The following is a 12,622-nucleotide window of genomic DNA, read 5'->3' as shown; positions in this document are numbered from 1 at the left end:
GGACCAAAAGTGTGCACCACCAATGTCCAGCTAACACTCATCTGATACTGTTTACTTATTAGTGCTCTGCATATAAGTGTACCATGGTGCATGCAGTACTCATAGAGGGCATTGGAACCCATGGAACTAGAGTTACAGGTAGTTGTGAGCTACCACGTGAGTGCTGGGAAGTGAACCCAGGTCCTCTAAGAGACAGCCATTTGTGGTGTCTGGCCACAATATTGGTTGGCAGAGCTCTAAACCAAGTCTCAAAATTTATTCTTGATCTTAGAATATATAGGAGGCCATTAACCTTAGAGATGCCAGCATTCACACAGTTTAGCTTACATGTCTCTGTTGGCTCTTGTTTCTTTGCAGTTTTGCTATTCTTTAGAATAGAAATGGGTTGTACCTTTTGAGATAGGTTCTTGCTGTGTAACCTTGGCAACCTACCATCTTTCCCCCTCGGCTTCTCAAGCGTTAGGATTACCAGCAAGTGTTATCACACTCAACTTGGCATGTATTTCTGAGATCTCACTTTCTTTGATTAAAGTGAGATATAGTTCAGATACTCTCTCTGACATAGGAAAGGGGGTCTAATCAAAAAAAGGCTGTCAAAATTAGTATCCTCAAGCCCAAGAAACATCCTCTACCATGTATGTCTTATGGAAAACTGCCCTACTCGTTCAGTGTTTGCTGGGTGTGTCTTGTTTTCACAAGGGCACCCACACTTCCTCTCCCAGGGTAAAGGGACACCAAAACATGTCCCACTTGGTCTACCTTTATTGAAACTTGTTACAGAAGATAAAATTCCCACTGTTCTGAGTCATAGATTATTGAAATCTGACTTATATTTTACTACAAAAGAATATATAATAAAGAGTTCAAGCTACAGTATAAAAAGCTTTATTTTAAAACTTAAATGTCTCCTCATTGAGTGTTTGCAAATAAATGGGCTTTCTAAGCATTACAGTTGTTATAGCTCCAAGAAAACCACACTTAATACAGCATCAAAGATGTTCTGCCCCAACCCTAAAAACCCAGTGAGAATTATAAGAGGCTTTAGTAACAAAGTAACATGAAAAGATTTACTTCTCTCCTATCAAAAAAGTTACTCACATAAATAATACAAAGAAAATGAAAAAAATCTCTAGATTTCTGTAGACACTGGCCTCGATCTTACTATTATTGTTTAATCCCAAGGATTAAAGGCAGGAACATTCACACAGTAAGTTCTTTTTTTTCTTTTTCTTTTTTTCTTTTCTTTTTTTTTTTTTTTTTTTTTTTTTTTTTTTTTTTTTTTTTTTTTTTTGGTTTTTCGAGACAGGGTTTCTCTGTGTAGCCCTGGCTGTCCTGGAACTTATTCTGTAGACCAGGCTAGCCTCGAACTCAGAAATCCTGCCTCTGCCTCCCAAGTGCTGGGCTTAAAGGCATGTGCCACCACCGCCCGGCTGCACACAGTAAGTTCTTAACTGCTGTGCCCAGTACCTTCCCTAGACCCTTTATGTTTCTATTTTGAGGTAGACTCACAAGCTCCCCAGGCTGGTCTTCAACTTTTGATCCTCTTGCCTCAGCCTCCCAAGTAGCTGGAATTACAGGCCTGGGTGAAGCCCTTTTCTAAAGCCCACTCTATTCTAAGGTCCTTTTGAAAATGGGAAGAAATAATTTAATGGTTCCAATCTCAGCTTCCATATCAAGGCAATGTTTGAGTTTTCATCACAGTCCCTACTGACAATGTCCTCCCATACAGAGAGCCTCTGATAACCTACGTCCTTGTTTTTTGTTTTGTTTTAAAGTTTCAGTGAAACATTTGCATCTTTTGAGAAATGGGTTTATTGAACACTCCTCAAGTCCTGAGAATATCCTGATGCCTAAAGCATAGACGCAGGTGGCATCCCCAGGATTATTAAAAGATGGCTTTGGTGCCAACTATACTGAAATATAAAAAAGCAAATCCAGTTGACAACACCTGTTCCTAATTTAGAGCAAAGCTACAGAGACTACAGCAAAACCTCACTGATAAACATGAAAATCATCTCGGTCCCAATGAAGGTCACCAACCTACTTGTAACGTTAATTCTGACATTTAGTCTAGTCTCCCTAAAAGTGTGGTATCCAGCTGACAGTTTAATCAGCACAGATTGTGTCTGTTGCCCAGGTATAGTTTTTTGACCTAATAACAGAAAATCATCCTAATAAGACTAGAATTAAAGGCATTCTTTGGATTCTGTCTTTTAATATTTCAGAGGAAAACCAGAAGTGGCTTCTAGCACAACAGAAACACTGATGAGAGACCTTGAGTAATGTTCTCCAACATCATCAACTGTGTTGATGTACTGTGAGCTGTGTACTTGGGGCTCATCCCACTCACTGTTTTTGTACCAGTTTTCCATAGCCACCTCTTCCAGCATCGTAGTCCTCCCGATACTCATCCCGAACCTTAATTCAAAACAAAACAAAGAAACAGCACTGTGGGATGTTGATGCAACAGACCTGCCTCTGCAATCATGCCAGACACAGCTAAACCATTTCATGTGTCCACAAACCATTAGGGCATAAAAATTAGAGAACAATTCATTTGAATGCATTTTGCTTTTGTTGTAGGCATTGTTGTAGGGGGAAGGCCCCTAGCATGAGTTTACTAACAACTACTTAACAAAATGTATGGGATATTTCAAACTCTCAGATTTCCTTATCACTAGCCTGGTGTGCACCCATCTGTAATTTCAATATTTAGGAGGCACAGGCAAGAGGATCCGATCTCAAGTTTAGTGCCAGTTTGGCTACATGGCAAGATCTTGTTTCAGGAGGCGTCCCACCCCTCCACCCAAACCTTATCAAAACTAACAAGCACAAGCTCCTTACAGAAGGGTAACCCCAAACTGATGAAAAGCCTGGACTGTAACTGGAATCCCAGGCAGAGATTCGGCTCAGGTTCCCTTGTAGCATACCTGACCCCCAGACCGTCCACGTCCATACTGCCTGCCCTCCTTAAAGCCTGCGTCCCAGTCTGTTCGTATGATCCGGTCATCCAGACGAGTTCCATTTATGTACCGCATTGCATTCTCTGCATCTGCTCTTGAATAATATCTTAGAGTGTAAGTATTAAGGAACACTAACAAACATTTTGGAGACAGGAAGCAACACATCTACACGATGCATGAATAAAAATATAAAAAGTAGAAAATCTAACCTAGCCGGGTGGTGGTGGTACACACCTTTAATCCCAGCACTTGGGAGGCAGAGACAGGCGGATTTCTGAGTTCAAGGCCAGCCTGGTCTACAGAGTGAGTTCTAGGACAGCCAGGGCTACACAGAGAAACCCTGTCTTGAAAAACCAAAAAAAAAAAAAAAAAAAAAAAAAAAAAAAAGAAAGAAAAAAAAGAAAAAAGTAAATCTATTATTTACATCAGATTATTTACATAGAAATTCATTTTGTAGAAGCCAGTTCAAAGTTGGTCCAACAATACCTATGGGTAGTAAAGGACAGGTAAATAACATTTTTTCAGGCCCAAGTCAGCCATGATTTCTTAGATACATCTGCTAATAATGATTTGGCCCACGTTTTGATTTTTGCAAATAGAAACTAACATAAGACCACAAACTTCTTTTTTTTTTTTTTTAAAGATTTATTTATTTATTATATGTAGGTACACTTTTGCTGTCTTCAGACGCACCAGAAGAGGGCATCAGATCTCATTGCAGGTGGTTGTGAGCCACCATGTGGTTGCTGGGAATTGAACTCACGACCTTCTGAAGAGCAGTAGGTGCTCTTCCCCGCTGAGCCATCTCACCAGCCCGACCACAAACTTCTTACACAAGAACAATGATAAAATTGAGCATGGTGGTTCATGTCTATAATCCTAGCACTCAGAAGGCTGGAAGCAGGAGGATTGCTGTGAGTTTGAAGCCAGACTGGACTATATACCAAGATTCTGTATTTTGTTTCAAAACAAAAAGTACAAAACAAAACAAAAGCAAGCCCAAAAAGAGCTGGAGAGATGGCTCAGTGGTTAAGAGCACCTGCTTTTCAGAAGACCTAGGCTGGGTTCCCAGAACCTATGTGGTAGTCCACAGCTAGTGGTATTCACAAGGTACACAGACATACCTGCAAGCAAAGCACTCACACAAAAACATAATAAAAAAGAAAAGGAAAACCTTACCCACATACATGCATAAACATAGATATGTTTATACATATATAAATAAAATAATCTCAATTACTGACTTAAGCAATTATAATTAGCAGCTGAACTTGCTGGTCTAGATTCTTCTTTGTCTTTAGATAGGGAAACATTTGGTGAAATTACAGATCCAACACATCGACAATGCCTACCTAGTAAGTAGTAGGCACTTGATGACTTTCTACTGTATGAATGCTTAACAAAGCAAAATCAATGAGCAATAGTAGGCCTACTTTTGTGTACTTATCAAGACAAAGAGAAACTCTGGTTCTTGTAGGGCTTTTTATTGTTCTCCCGGTGTCCCCTATGAGCTCTCAGGCTACTGCTCCTAGGATTCAAAACTCTGGAAATCTGGTTGGTCTTTTATGTCTAGGAAGGAATGGAGGAAGTGTTTTTGACTCCAGACACCAAAATTGTGTGGCATGGGTCTTTATCCTCAGCTATTTAGAGGGCTGAGCCCAGGAGTTTAGACCTAGTCTGAGCAACATGAGAGTCCATCTTTTTTTTTTTTTTGAGAGACAGAGTCCCTCCTTCATAATTCCCAATTCATATAAGGCCTATCAGATATTATAGACCAGAAGGCTGAAGATGATGCTCCAATGTTTTAGAGAATATTGGGGACTGTCCAGGGCAGCCAGATGTCTCAACAATTCATGGTCTTAGAAGCTGTGCTCCCTACTTACTCAGGTAGTATTCTCACTATGTAGCTCTGGCTATTCTGAATCTTACTGTGTAGATCAGGCTGAGTTCAAACCCACAGAGATCTGCCTGCCCACTGAGTGCTAGGATTAAGGGATTAAAGGTATGTGCACAGGACTCAGAGGAAGGAGTAAAAGTACAGAGATTGTAACAAGTTAATATCTTAACAAGTGGGGGTGCAGTGGCACACACTTCACACCTTCAGTCCTAACACCAGAGGCAGGGACAGGTAGATGGCTGGAGTTCTGGCTAGCCAAGGCCATGCAGTGAGACCCTGTCTCAAAACAAAAAGGCAGGTACTCGAGCCCTTCAGTTCTGTCCTGGCTCAACAGCTACATTAGATTAGACACCCAAGAAGGATACTCCACAAAACAGAATCCACATGCTGTTTTCTTCATTTTATCCAGACCCATGATGATCTTCTTGATATCACCACTTTTGCTGAAGAGTTCATAAATCTGTTCTTCAGTTGTATAAAAGGAAAGATTTCCAACATACAATGTACAGCTTTTCTTCAGTAGCTTTTCTTGTTCTTCATTGTCGCCCTGGAAATTCAAATAGAGATGAAGTTAAACACTGCAGCCTAAGAACAGATTTGCTTAGGGCTAAGGACAGAGGATGCTCAGCCACTAAAGGCTCTGGCTGTGCAAGCCTGTCAACTCAAGTTTGATCCCTGGAATCACGAGAAGCTGGGCATGATGGCGTACACCCATAACCCTAGTGCTCCTAGGGATGGAGAGACAGAATCTCCTGGAAGGCTGAGTGCCAGCCTAGCCCAGAGTACACAGTGCAGAGCAGAAGCATGAGTAAAATCCTCGGGTTAAAAGAAAGAACTGGTATACTCTTTTCTTGCAGTCCAAGCCCTCAGCATCGGACCCTTCTCTAATGGCCCAAGGTTAAATTCCACACCTTTGACAGAACATATTAGAAAGGCCCCGTAGCCTATATAATGCAGAGTAACCCTGTAACCCCACAGCCTATTCACAGCACACACTGCTAAGTGATTTGCAAACTTATGTCTATGTTCCGTGTAAGAGAGAGGATTACTAAGAGGACTATGTAGCTTTGGCTGGTCTAAAACTCAGAGACTCGTCTGCCTCAAGGGTTATGAGTGCTGGAATTAGAGGTGTGCCCACCAAGTCCAGGAAGAGTCACTTTCTTTAAAAGACAGGATGAAGCCAAAGAGCTGGAGATGAGAGTCTGAGTGGGCTTCGACCACGACCAACACTTGACAATCCTCAGAGATAAGATGGTTCATTGTGGCCTAGACATGGTATCTGATTGTGGTGATGAGGAACAAACTCAAGATAACGTGCCAAATAACATGCCCTCTTTTTTCTTTAGGGCCTTAGATTGTAGTCTTGATCTTTGAGCATCCTGCTTCGGCCTCCTGACGCTATAATTACACACATGAACCACCACTTAGCATGGTATCTTGGTGGCTTTTAGTATTTCTACCAGAAAGAGCATAGATGTACAGATGTGATTAAACAGACCTGCCAACTGATCCTACATTTTTACCCTAGTGTGAGGGCACAGATATTAACCAGCTGATGGAATCCAGCCTAAAGAGCAGCTGAGAGGACTCCTGTTCAGGGCATTCATTCAATCTCGTTTTCATTTTGTACTCCTAGGTAATGCTGATCCTGAGAATATGAATGCACTGATCATCTCTGAATGCTCTGTAGCACAACTCAGGACAACACGCTTTATGTGAGTGCATTTAGAAGTAGATTAGAAAAACATGGAAACACTGAAGGGAAATTAAGAGCTTGGCATATTTTGCCACAGCTTGTCCCAGTTGGAGGCTCAGTCTTCCAGGTTTAGAAACTTATCCCACGTTATTCTGGAACTAGAGTTCTTTTTTAAGATCTTATTTAATGTGTTTTGCCTATATGTATGTACATGTAAGAGGGAGTTGGAACTGGAGTTATAGATGGTTGTGAGCTACCAGGTGGGTGCTGAAAAACCAAACCTTGGTCATTAGTCCTCTGCAAAAGCATTTAACCTCTTAAATGCTCTTAACCTCTGAGCCATTCCAAGATGGAGTGCAAAGTGAAAGGAGCAAGAAACAAAGAGTATGTAGGGTCAGATTAAATGCATTATGTCTTTATGTTTGTGTGTAGGTATGTTGTACATGTGAATCCAGGTTCCTTCAGAGACTACAACAGGGTGTTGCCTCTCCTGGCGCTGGAGTTAGAAGCAGTTCTAAGGCACGAGGTGTGAATACTGGGAACCAAACTGGGTCCTTTCAAGAATAGTACATACTCTTAACCACTGAGTCATCTCTCTAGCTCTGTAGTTTTATTTTTTAAGTTAGTTCATTTGTCTGTGGGGAGCGGGGGTGGGGGGAAGGGAGGGAGTTCACACCTGAATATAGTAAGCCCAGAGACATCAGTGTCCCTGAAACTGATTGTGAGATACCTGATGTGCTAGGAACTGGACCAGGGGTGAGGGGTCCTCTGGTAAAGTAGCACTTGAGCTATCTCTCCAGCCTCGTCTTTGAGACAGGGTTTCATGTAGTTTCAGTTGCACTAAACCTGCTAATGTAGCCAAGGATGACATTGACCTTCTGATCCTCCTACCTCTACTTTCCAAGTATTGGGATTACAGGCGTTCTCCACCACTCTGGGTTTATATACAGCTCAAGAATCACCTGAGGGTTTCACACAGGCTTGGCAAGCATTCTACCCATTGAGCTATGTCTACTCAGCCCAACTGTTCTGTTCTGTTTGTTTGTTTTTGAGATAGGATCACAAAGTCCATGGTGCTTTCAAATTTCTGACAGTCTTCCTACCATCTCCCTGTGAAAACAGGCATGGGCCATCACACCCATCTCCCAAGTTACAGTTTTTTGGTTTGAACATATTATTTTATGTGTATAGGTGTTTTGCCTGCACCCTGCATGTCTGTGCACCATGTACAACCCTAGTGCTTTCAGAGACCAGAATAGGGTATCCAATCCCCTGGAACTGGAGTTACAGATGTTGCAAGACATCATTCGGGTGCTGGGACACACATGCAGCTATACACAAGAAAATAGTAATTCTGTCTGCCCCTGGAGAAGCTCAAAGGACTGCAGGTCTTGAGAGTTTTATTTCATCCTAAGAACTATATGAGGTAGGTTCTGATGTATTATTCCCATTTTACACATGAGAAAAAACAGTTGAGTCACCTAGGGGGAAACACTATATAGTGGCTTCAGTCAGAATTCAAATTCACTCTTGGACTAAACATGGTGGTGCACTCCTTTAATCCCAACACTTGGGAGGCAGAAGCAGGTGGACCTCTGTTAAGTTCAAAGCCAGCCTGTTTTATGTGGTGAGTTCCATGTCAGCCAAGGCAATATAGTAAGACCTTATTTCAAACAACAACAAAATAATAATAATAATAATAATAATAATAATAATAATAATAATAATAATACACGCCTTTAATCCCAGCACTTGGGAGGCAGAGACAGGAGGATTTCTGAGTTTGAGTCCAGCCCAGTCTACAGAGTGAGTTTCAGGACAGCCAGGGCCATACAGAGAAACCCTGTCTCAAAAAAAAAAAAAAAAAAAAAAAAAAAAAAAAAAAAGTTAAAAAAATAATAATAAATAAATAAAATAAAACAAAACTCTGGTCTTATTCTCACTGCCACACTGTCTTAAGACTGCTAAGGACTGAACAGGTGAAGTCTATCGACCAATAGACACTGTGGTAAAAACAAGGCTTTAGAGGAAACGTTTGTTTTTCATCGTCAGGCTGATCTCAAACTTGTGATCTTCCTGCTGGGATACAGATGTCCAGCACCACACCTGGCTATCGGATGCACTTTGTACTGCTGCTCTTTTCTGCTCTTTCCTCATATACGAGTAAAATACAAAGTCTATAACTTCACTGTAACTTAATTTCACACTTAACACAGCACTGACACATTGCATTTAGAATACACTAGAAAATACACATGACAGAACTATTACTATCTGAAGAGAGTTACAGGCTTTTTATGTATATGAGTACACTATAGCTGTCTTCAGAAACACCAGAAGAGGGCATCAGGTCCCATTACAAATGGTTGTGAGCCACCATGTGGTCGCTGGGAATTGAACTCAGGACCTCTAGAAAAGCAGTCAGTGCTCCTAACTGCTGAGCCATCTCTCCAGCTCCGAGTTACAGGCTTTTGACAGCAAATGAATGACTACTCCCCTGGTTTTAATCTTACAGTGTACTTTAAATTCAAACTGGTTAGTTATTGATGTGGAACTGTTTAATGAGAACTGTAGAAAGTGATAGAAGTAAAACTAATAACAGACACACAGCAAACATTTTAAAATTAGGGTGACTGAATTGTTTTGTTTTGTTTATTTGTTTGTTTTTCGAGACAGGGCTTCTCTTTAGTCACTGGCTGTACTGGATTATGCCATCCCGACAACCTTAATGCGACTCCTGTGGCTTGTCCCGATGCCAGTCAGACAGCCACAAAAAAGGACTCAACTCTAAGTCTCCCACTTACTGCCAAATTTTTTGTAGGACTGCCTTACAGAATAAAGGACCGAAGTACCAAAGGGCAGTATTTAGCTGACTAAAAACAAAATCCGCTCTAGTGTGTGGTCAGCCGCCACAGGGATACCTCCTCATTACAGTCCTTTTCCCAAGCAAGACAAGCCCATCAAACAGGGGGCGCCGCCACACCTCCCTGGGTGCTGGTACTCGCAGCGGCAGCAAGGAACTGTGAAAGTAAGTCTCAGATACCCTGGGAGATAAAGTGGCTTCAGTGATATCCAAACACCATTCGCATTTTAGGCCCCAGCAGATCAGGACGGAAGACGCAGTAAGACAAGTGTAAACCGTTTCTCAGCATTCCAGCCAAGGGCTGCCCCTCTCTTGGCCCGGCCCGCCTCACCCGGAAGTGCTGGTCCCGGTACTCGCTGAGTTCCACGTAGGAGTCGCTGCGCAGCGCCTTCAGTAAGCCACCCGACATGATGCAGAAACACTAAACACGACGCAGCTACGGCCGGGAGAACTAGGCGGCGGCGGCGGCGGCGGCGGCGGAAACGGAAATGCGGGCGGCGTGCTACAGAACCTGGTACGGCTGTGTCGTCATCATACGGCGCCGGCTAGTCCGTCGTGGGGCGTGGCCGGCCAAAAGGCGAGTACAGCGTGCCTCGGGTTCCGGGCCGCTCGGAGAACGATGGTTTTCCGGCGACTGCTGGCGGCCTTGCTGCACAACCCGCAGCTGGTGGAGCGGCTGTCCGAGTCGCGGCCCATCCGGCGGGCGGCGCAACTCACAGCCTTCGCGCTGCTACAGCTGCAACTGCGCGGCCGCGATGCAGCCCGCCGTCTGCGCGCCCTCGCGGATCAGCCCCCGGGTTCCCTGGGTCGCCGCGCCGCGAGGTTCAAGGACACTTTCACCGAGGAATTCCGCCGCGGCGTCCAGGACCGTCCAGGGCAGCAGAAGGGTCCGGGCGCCAAAGCGTAAGCACGGACTGGACTCCCACGGGCCGAGGTCACGAACCCTCCTCCCTCCAGTGATCTACACCGACCTCAGCATTCGCGAGTCATCTCCAGGACGCTACGCTGCTTGGAATCCTAACTCGGATTGTCCTACCGATAAAGTCAAATGGACATGTGCCCGGTAGTCCTACAGACGTGAAGACCTCGGAGCCCACTAGTGATAAAAGAGTCTAGGCCATAAGATAGCACGAACGACTGAGAGCCATGGGCAACCAACCAGAAAGCAAGCCTGCCTTCTGCAAGCAGGTCTGAAGCTGAGTAAATGCTGCTGCGTCTGCACTGGTGCAGGAGAATACCAGGGAAACTTGTAAATGGAATGACAACCCCGAGGTTGCTAAAGCCTTTCATTAAATGTGTAAGCGGATTAATAATCTGAATGTGGTATTTCTCAGACAAGGTGGAATTCGGGAGACTGTAGGCTCTCGCTAATGATGGTTAACACGTTAAGCGTCTGTGTTGATATTTGCATTCGCGATTGTGTGGCTTGTGACTTAGAATCTCATTCTGTGAAGAAATGGAGGCCACTTTCCAAGTAGCCTAGAGTCTTGCAGAGTGTGGTGAGCACCCAGGGACTGTTATTGATCACTCCCTACACTTTGCAGCTTTTATCCTGCTCAGGAACTGCTTTTTCTCTCGCCACTAAGCATTAAGGCTGCTGATCCCATAGCACATGGTGTTTCTTTTTTTCTTCTTCCCCATTTTGAAGGTTGGTTTGGGATACTCAGTATGGTCAGTTAACTGAACTGTGATTGGTAGCTGTACTGGCTGGTTTTGTGTGTCAACTTAACACAGGCTGGAGTTATCACAGAGAAAGGAGCTTCAGTGGAGGAAATGCCTCCATAAGATCCAGCTGTAAGGCATTTTCTCAATTAGTGATCAAGGAGGGTAGGGCCCCTTGTGGGTGGTACCATCCCTGGGCTGGAAGTCTTGGGCTCTATAAGAGAGCAGGCTGAGCAAGCTAGGGGAAGCAAGTCAGCATCAGCTCCTGCTTCCTGACCTGCTTAGTTCCAGTCCTGACTTCCTTTAGTGATGAACAGCAATGTGGAAGTGTAAGCTGAATAAACCCTTTCCTCCCCCCCACTTGCAGCTTGGTTGTGATGTTTGTGCAGGAATAGAAACCCTAACTAAGACAATAATCCATGGATGTATCCTGCCTTGTCATTTTGAGACTGCTAGCCCAATTTCTGGACCTTTGTATTTAGGCTACTCAGTTAATCTTAGTATCTAAAAGACTTGAAGCTACTGGAAAGGTTTTAGCCCGGGGTTCCAGATTCTGAGCAGTCAGTGTTCCACTGGGGCAGGCTAAGAGGGACTTCCAGCAGTGCTGAGAAGGCGGCTCCTTATTCTGGGAGAATGATTATTTTTTTCTTGTTGCTGGGGATTATGCCTACAGCCTTGAGCATGCTAAACAGGCAGTCTACCACTGAGCTACATTCCCCAGTCTTTGAGAGGATGGCTGGAGGATCCTACCACCATTCAAGACAGGAGTGGGGGAGGCTAGAGAGATGGCTCAATGGTTAAGAGCGCCGACTGCTCTACTGAAGGTCGTGAGTTCAAATCCCAGCAACCACGCGGTGCCTCACAGCCATCCGTAATGAGATCTGATGCCCTCTTCTGGGATATCTGAAGATAGCTACAGTGTACTTACATATAATAAATAAATAAATCTTAAAAAAAAAAAAAGACAGGAGTAGAAGAAGATGGAAAGGCATTTGCTAGAGTGGCTTGTTTTGGTAACCGCCAAATACTGAGTCCACAGGCACCAAAGTGCCAAGAAACAAACAACTACTGCTTCCTGGTTAAAGAGCCTTATAGAGACATGTTCATCAGACTAGGGGACGTGTGCTGTGGGCCCCAGAAATGGCACTGGTCTTTGGACCCACTGATCTGTTGTGAGATTGGGTGGTAGGCTGCCTGAGTGGAAGCAGCTTCCATATGTGAGTCGAAGACTGGCTAGAACTGAATGTGAGCCACCCCGATGTCTACTTCGCCACGCTGTCTTTGTCTAGAAAGCCAGATCAAACGATCGTCATGGTAGCAAGAAGTCAGGCATTGTGGGAAATTTGGAGGAGGCCACTCAGGAATATCATCAGCGGTCTGACTGTCTTTCGTAACCAGGTGCTACTATATATTTTAAACAGTACAGTGATTTGGAAATGACGGCATAGAGACAGACAGGTGCCAGTGGCTCTGCTAGGTCACTTTGGGGACCTTGGCATTGGGACCATGACTGGTCAGATCTTTGGTTATCTAAGGGGAAG

At 44.0% G+C, this 12,622-nt stretch overlaps 2 protein-coding genes across 6 annotated transcripts in view; one reads left to right on the top strand and one right to left on the bottom strand.

Moving 5' to 3' along the window:
* Positions 1 to 2,195: 2,195 nt before the first annotated feature.
* The window catches only part of Ncbp2 (nuclear cap binding protein subunit 2), a 22,748-nt gene continuing 12,321 nt past the window's right edge, over positions 2,196 to 12,622 (bottom strand). For 4 of the 5 annotated variants that reach the window (XM_031363627.1, XM_031363626.1, XM_031363629.1 and 1 more), the window contains exons 4-6: positions 5,226 to 5,407; positions 2,931 to 3,069; positions 2,196 to 2,418 (exon numbers count right to left, since the gene is read on the bottom strand). In XM_031363627.1, the coding sequence (XP_031219487.1) occupies positions 2,347 to 2,418; positions 2,931 to 3,069; positions 5,226 to 5,407 (393 nt within the window). In that variant the 3' untranslated portion in view covers positions 2,196 to 2,346. Of the gene's footprint in view, positions 2,419 to 2,930; positions 3,070 to 5,225; positions 5,408 to 9,750; positions 9,984 to 12,622 lie in introns of those variants that run through there. The other variant, XM_031363631.1, reaches the window with a different exon arrangement.
* Ncbp2as2 (NCBP2 antisense 2 (head to head)) lies at positions 10,005 to 10,725 on the top strand. Its single transcript, XM_031363632.1, has one exon. It carries the CDS (start codon positions 10,039 to 10,041, stop codon positions 10,324 to 10,326), a length of 288 nt encoding a protein of 95 aa, XP_031219492.1. The 5' UTR covers positions 10,005 to 10,038; the 3' UTR covers positions 10,327 to 10,725.

This window comes from Mastomys coucha, unplaced genomic scaffold, assembly GCF_008632895.1.
Source record: "Mastomys coucha isolate ucsf_1 unplaced genomic scaffold, UCSF_Mcou_1 pScaffold12, whole genome shotgun sequence".
In the NCBI taxonomy this organism is placed as follows: Eukaryota; Metazoa; Chordata; class Mammalia; order Rodentia; family Muridae; genus Mastomys; species Mastomys coucha.
Note: the sequence above shows the minus strand (reverse complement) of the source record. Positions and strands in the feature narration are given on the sequence as shown.

Coding starts and splice junctions, on each gene's coding strand:
- Ncbp2as2 (XM_031363632.1), top strand. CDS start 10,039: ATGGTTTTCCGGCGACTGCTGGCGGCCTTGCTGCACAACCCGCAGCTG.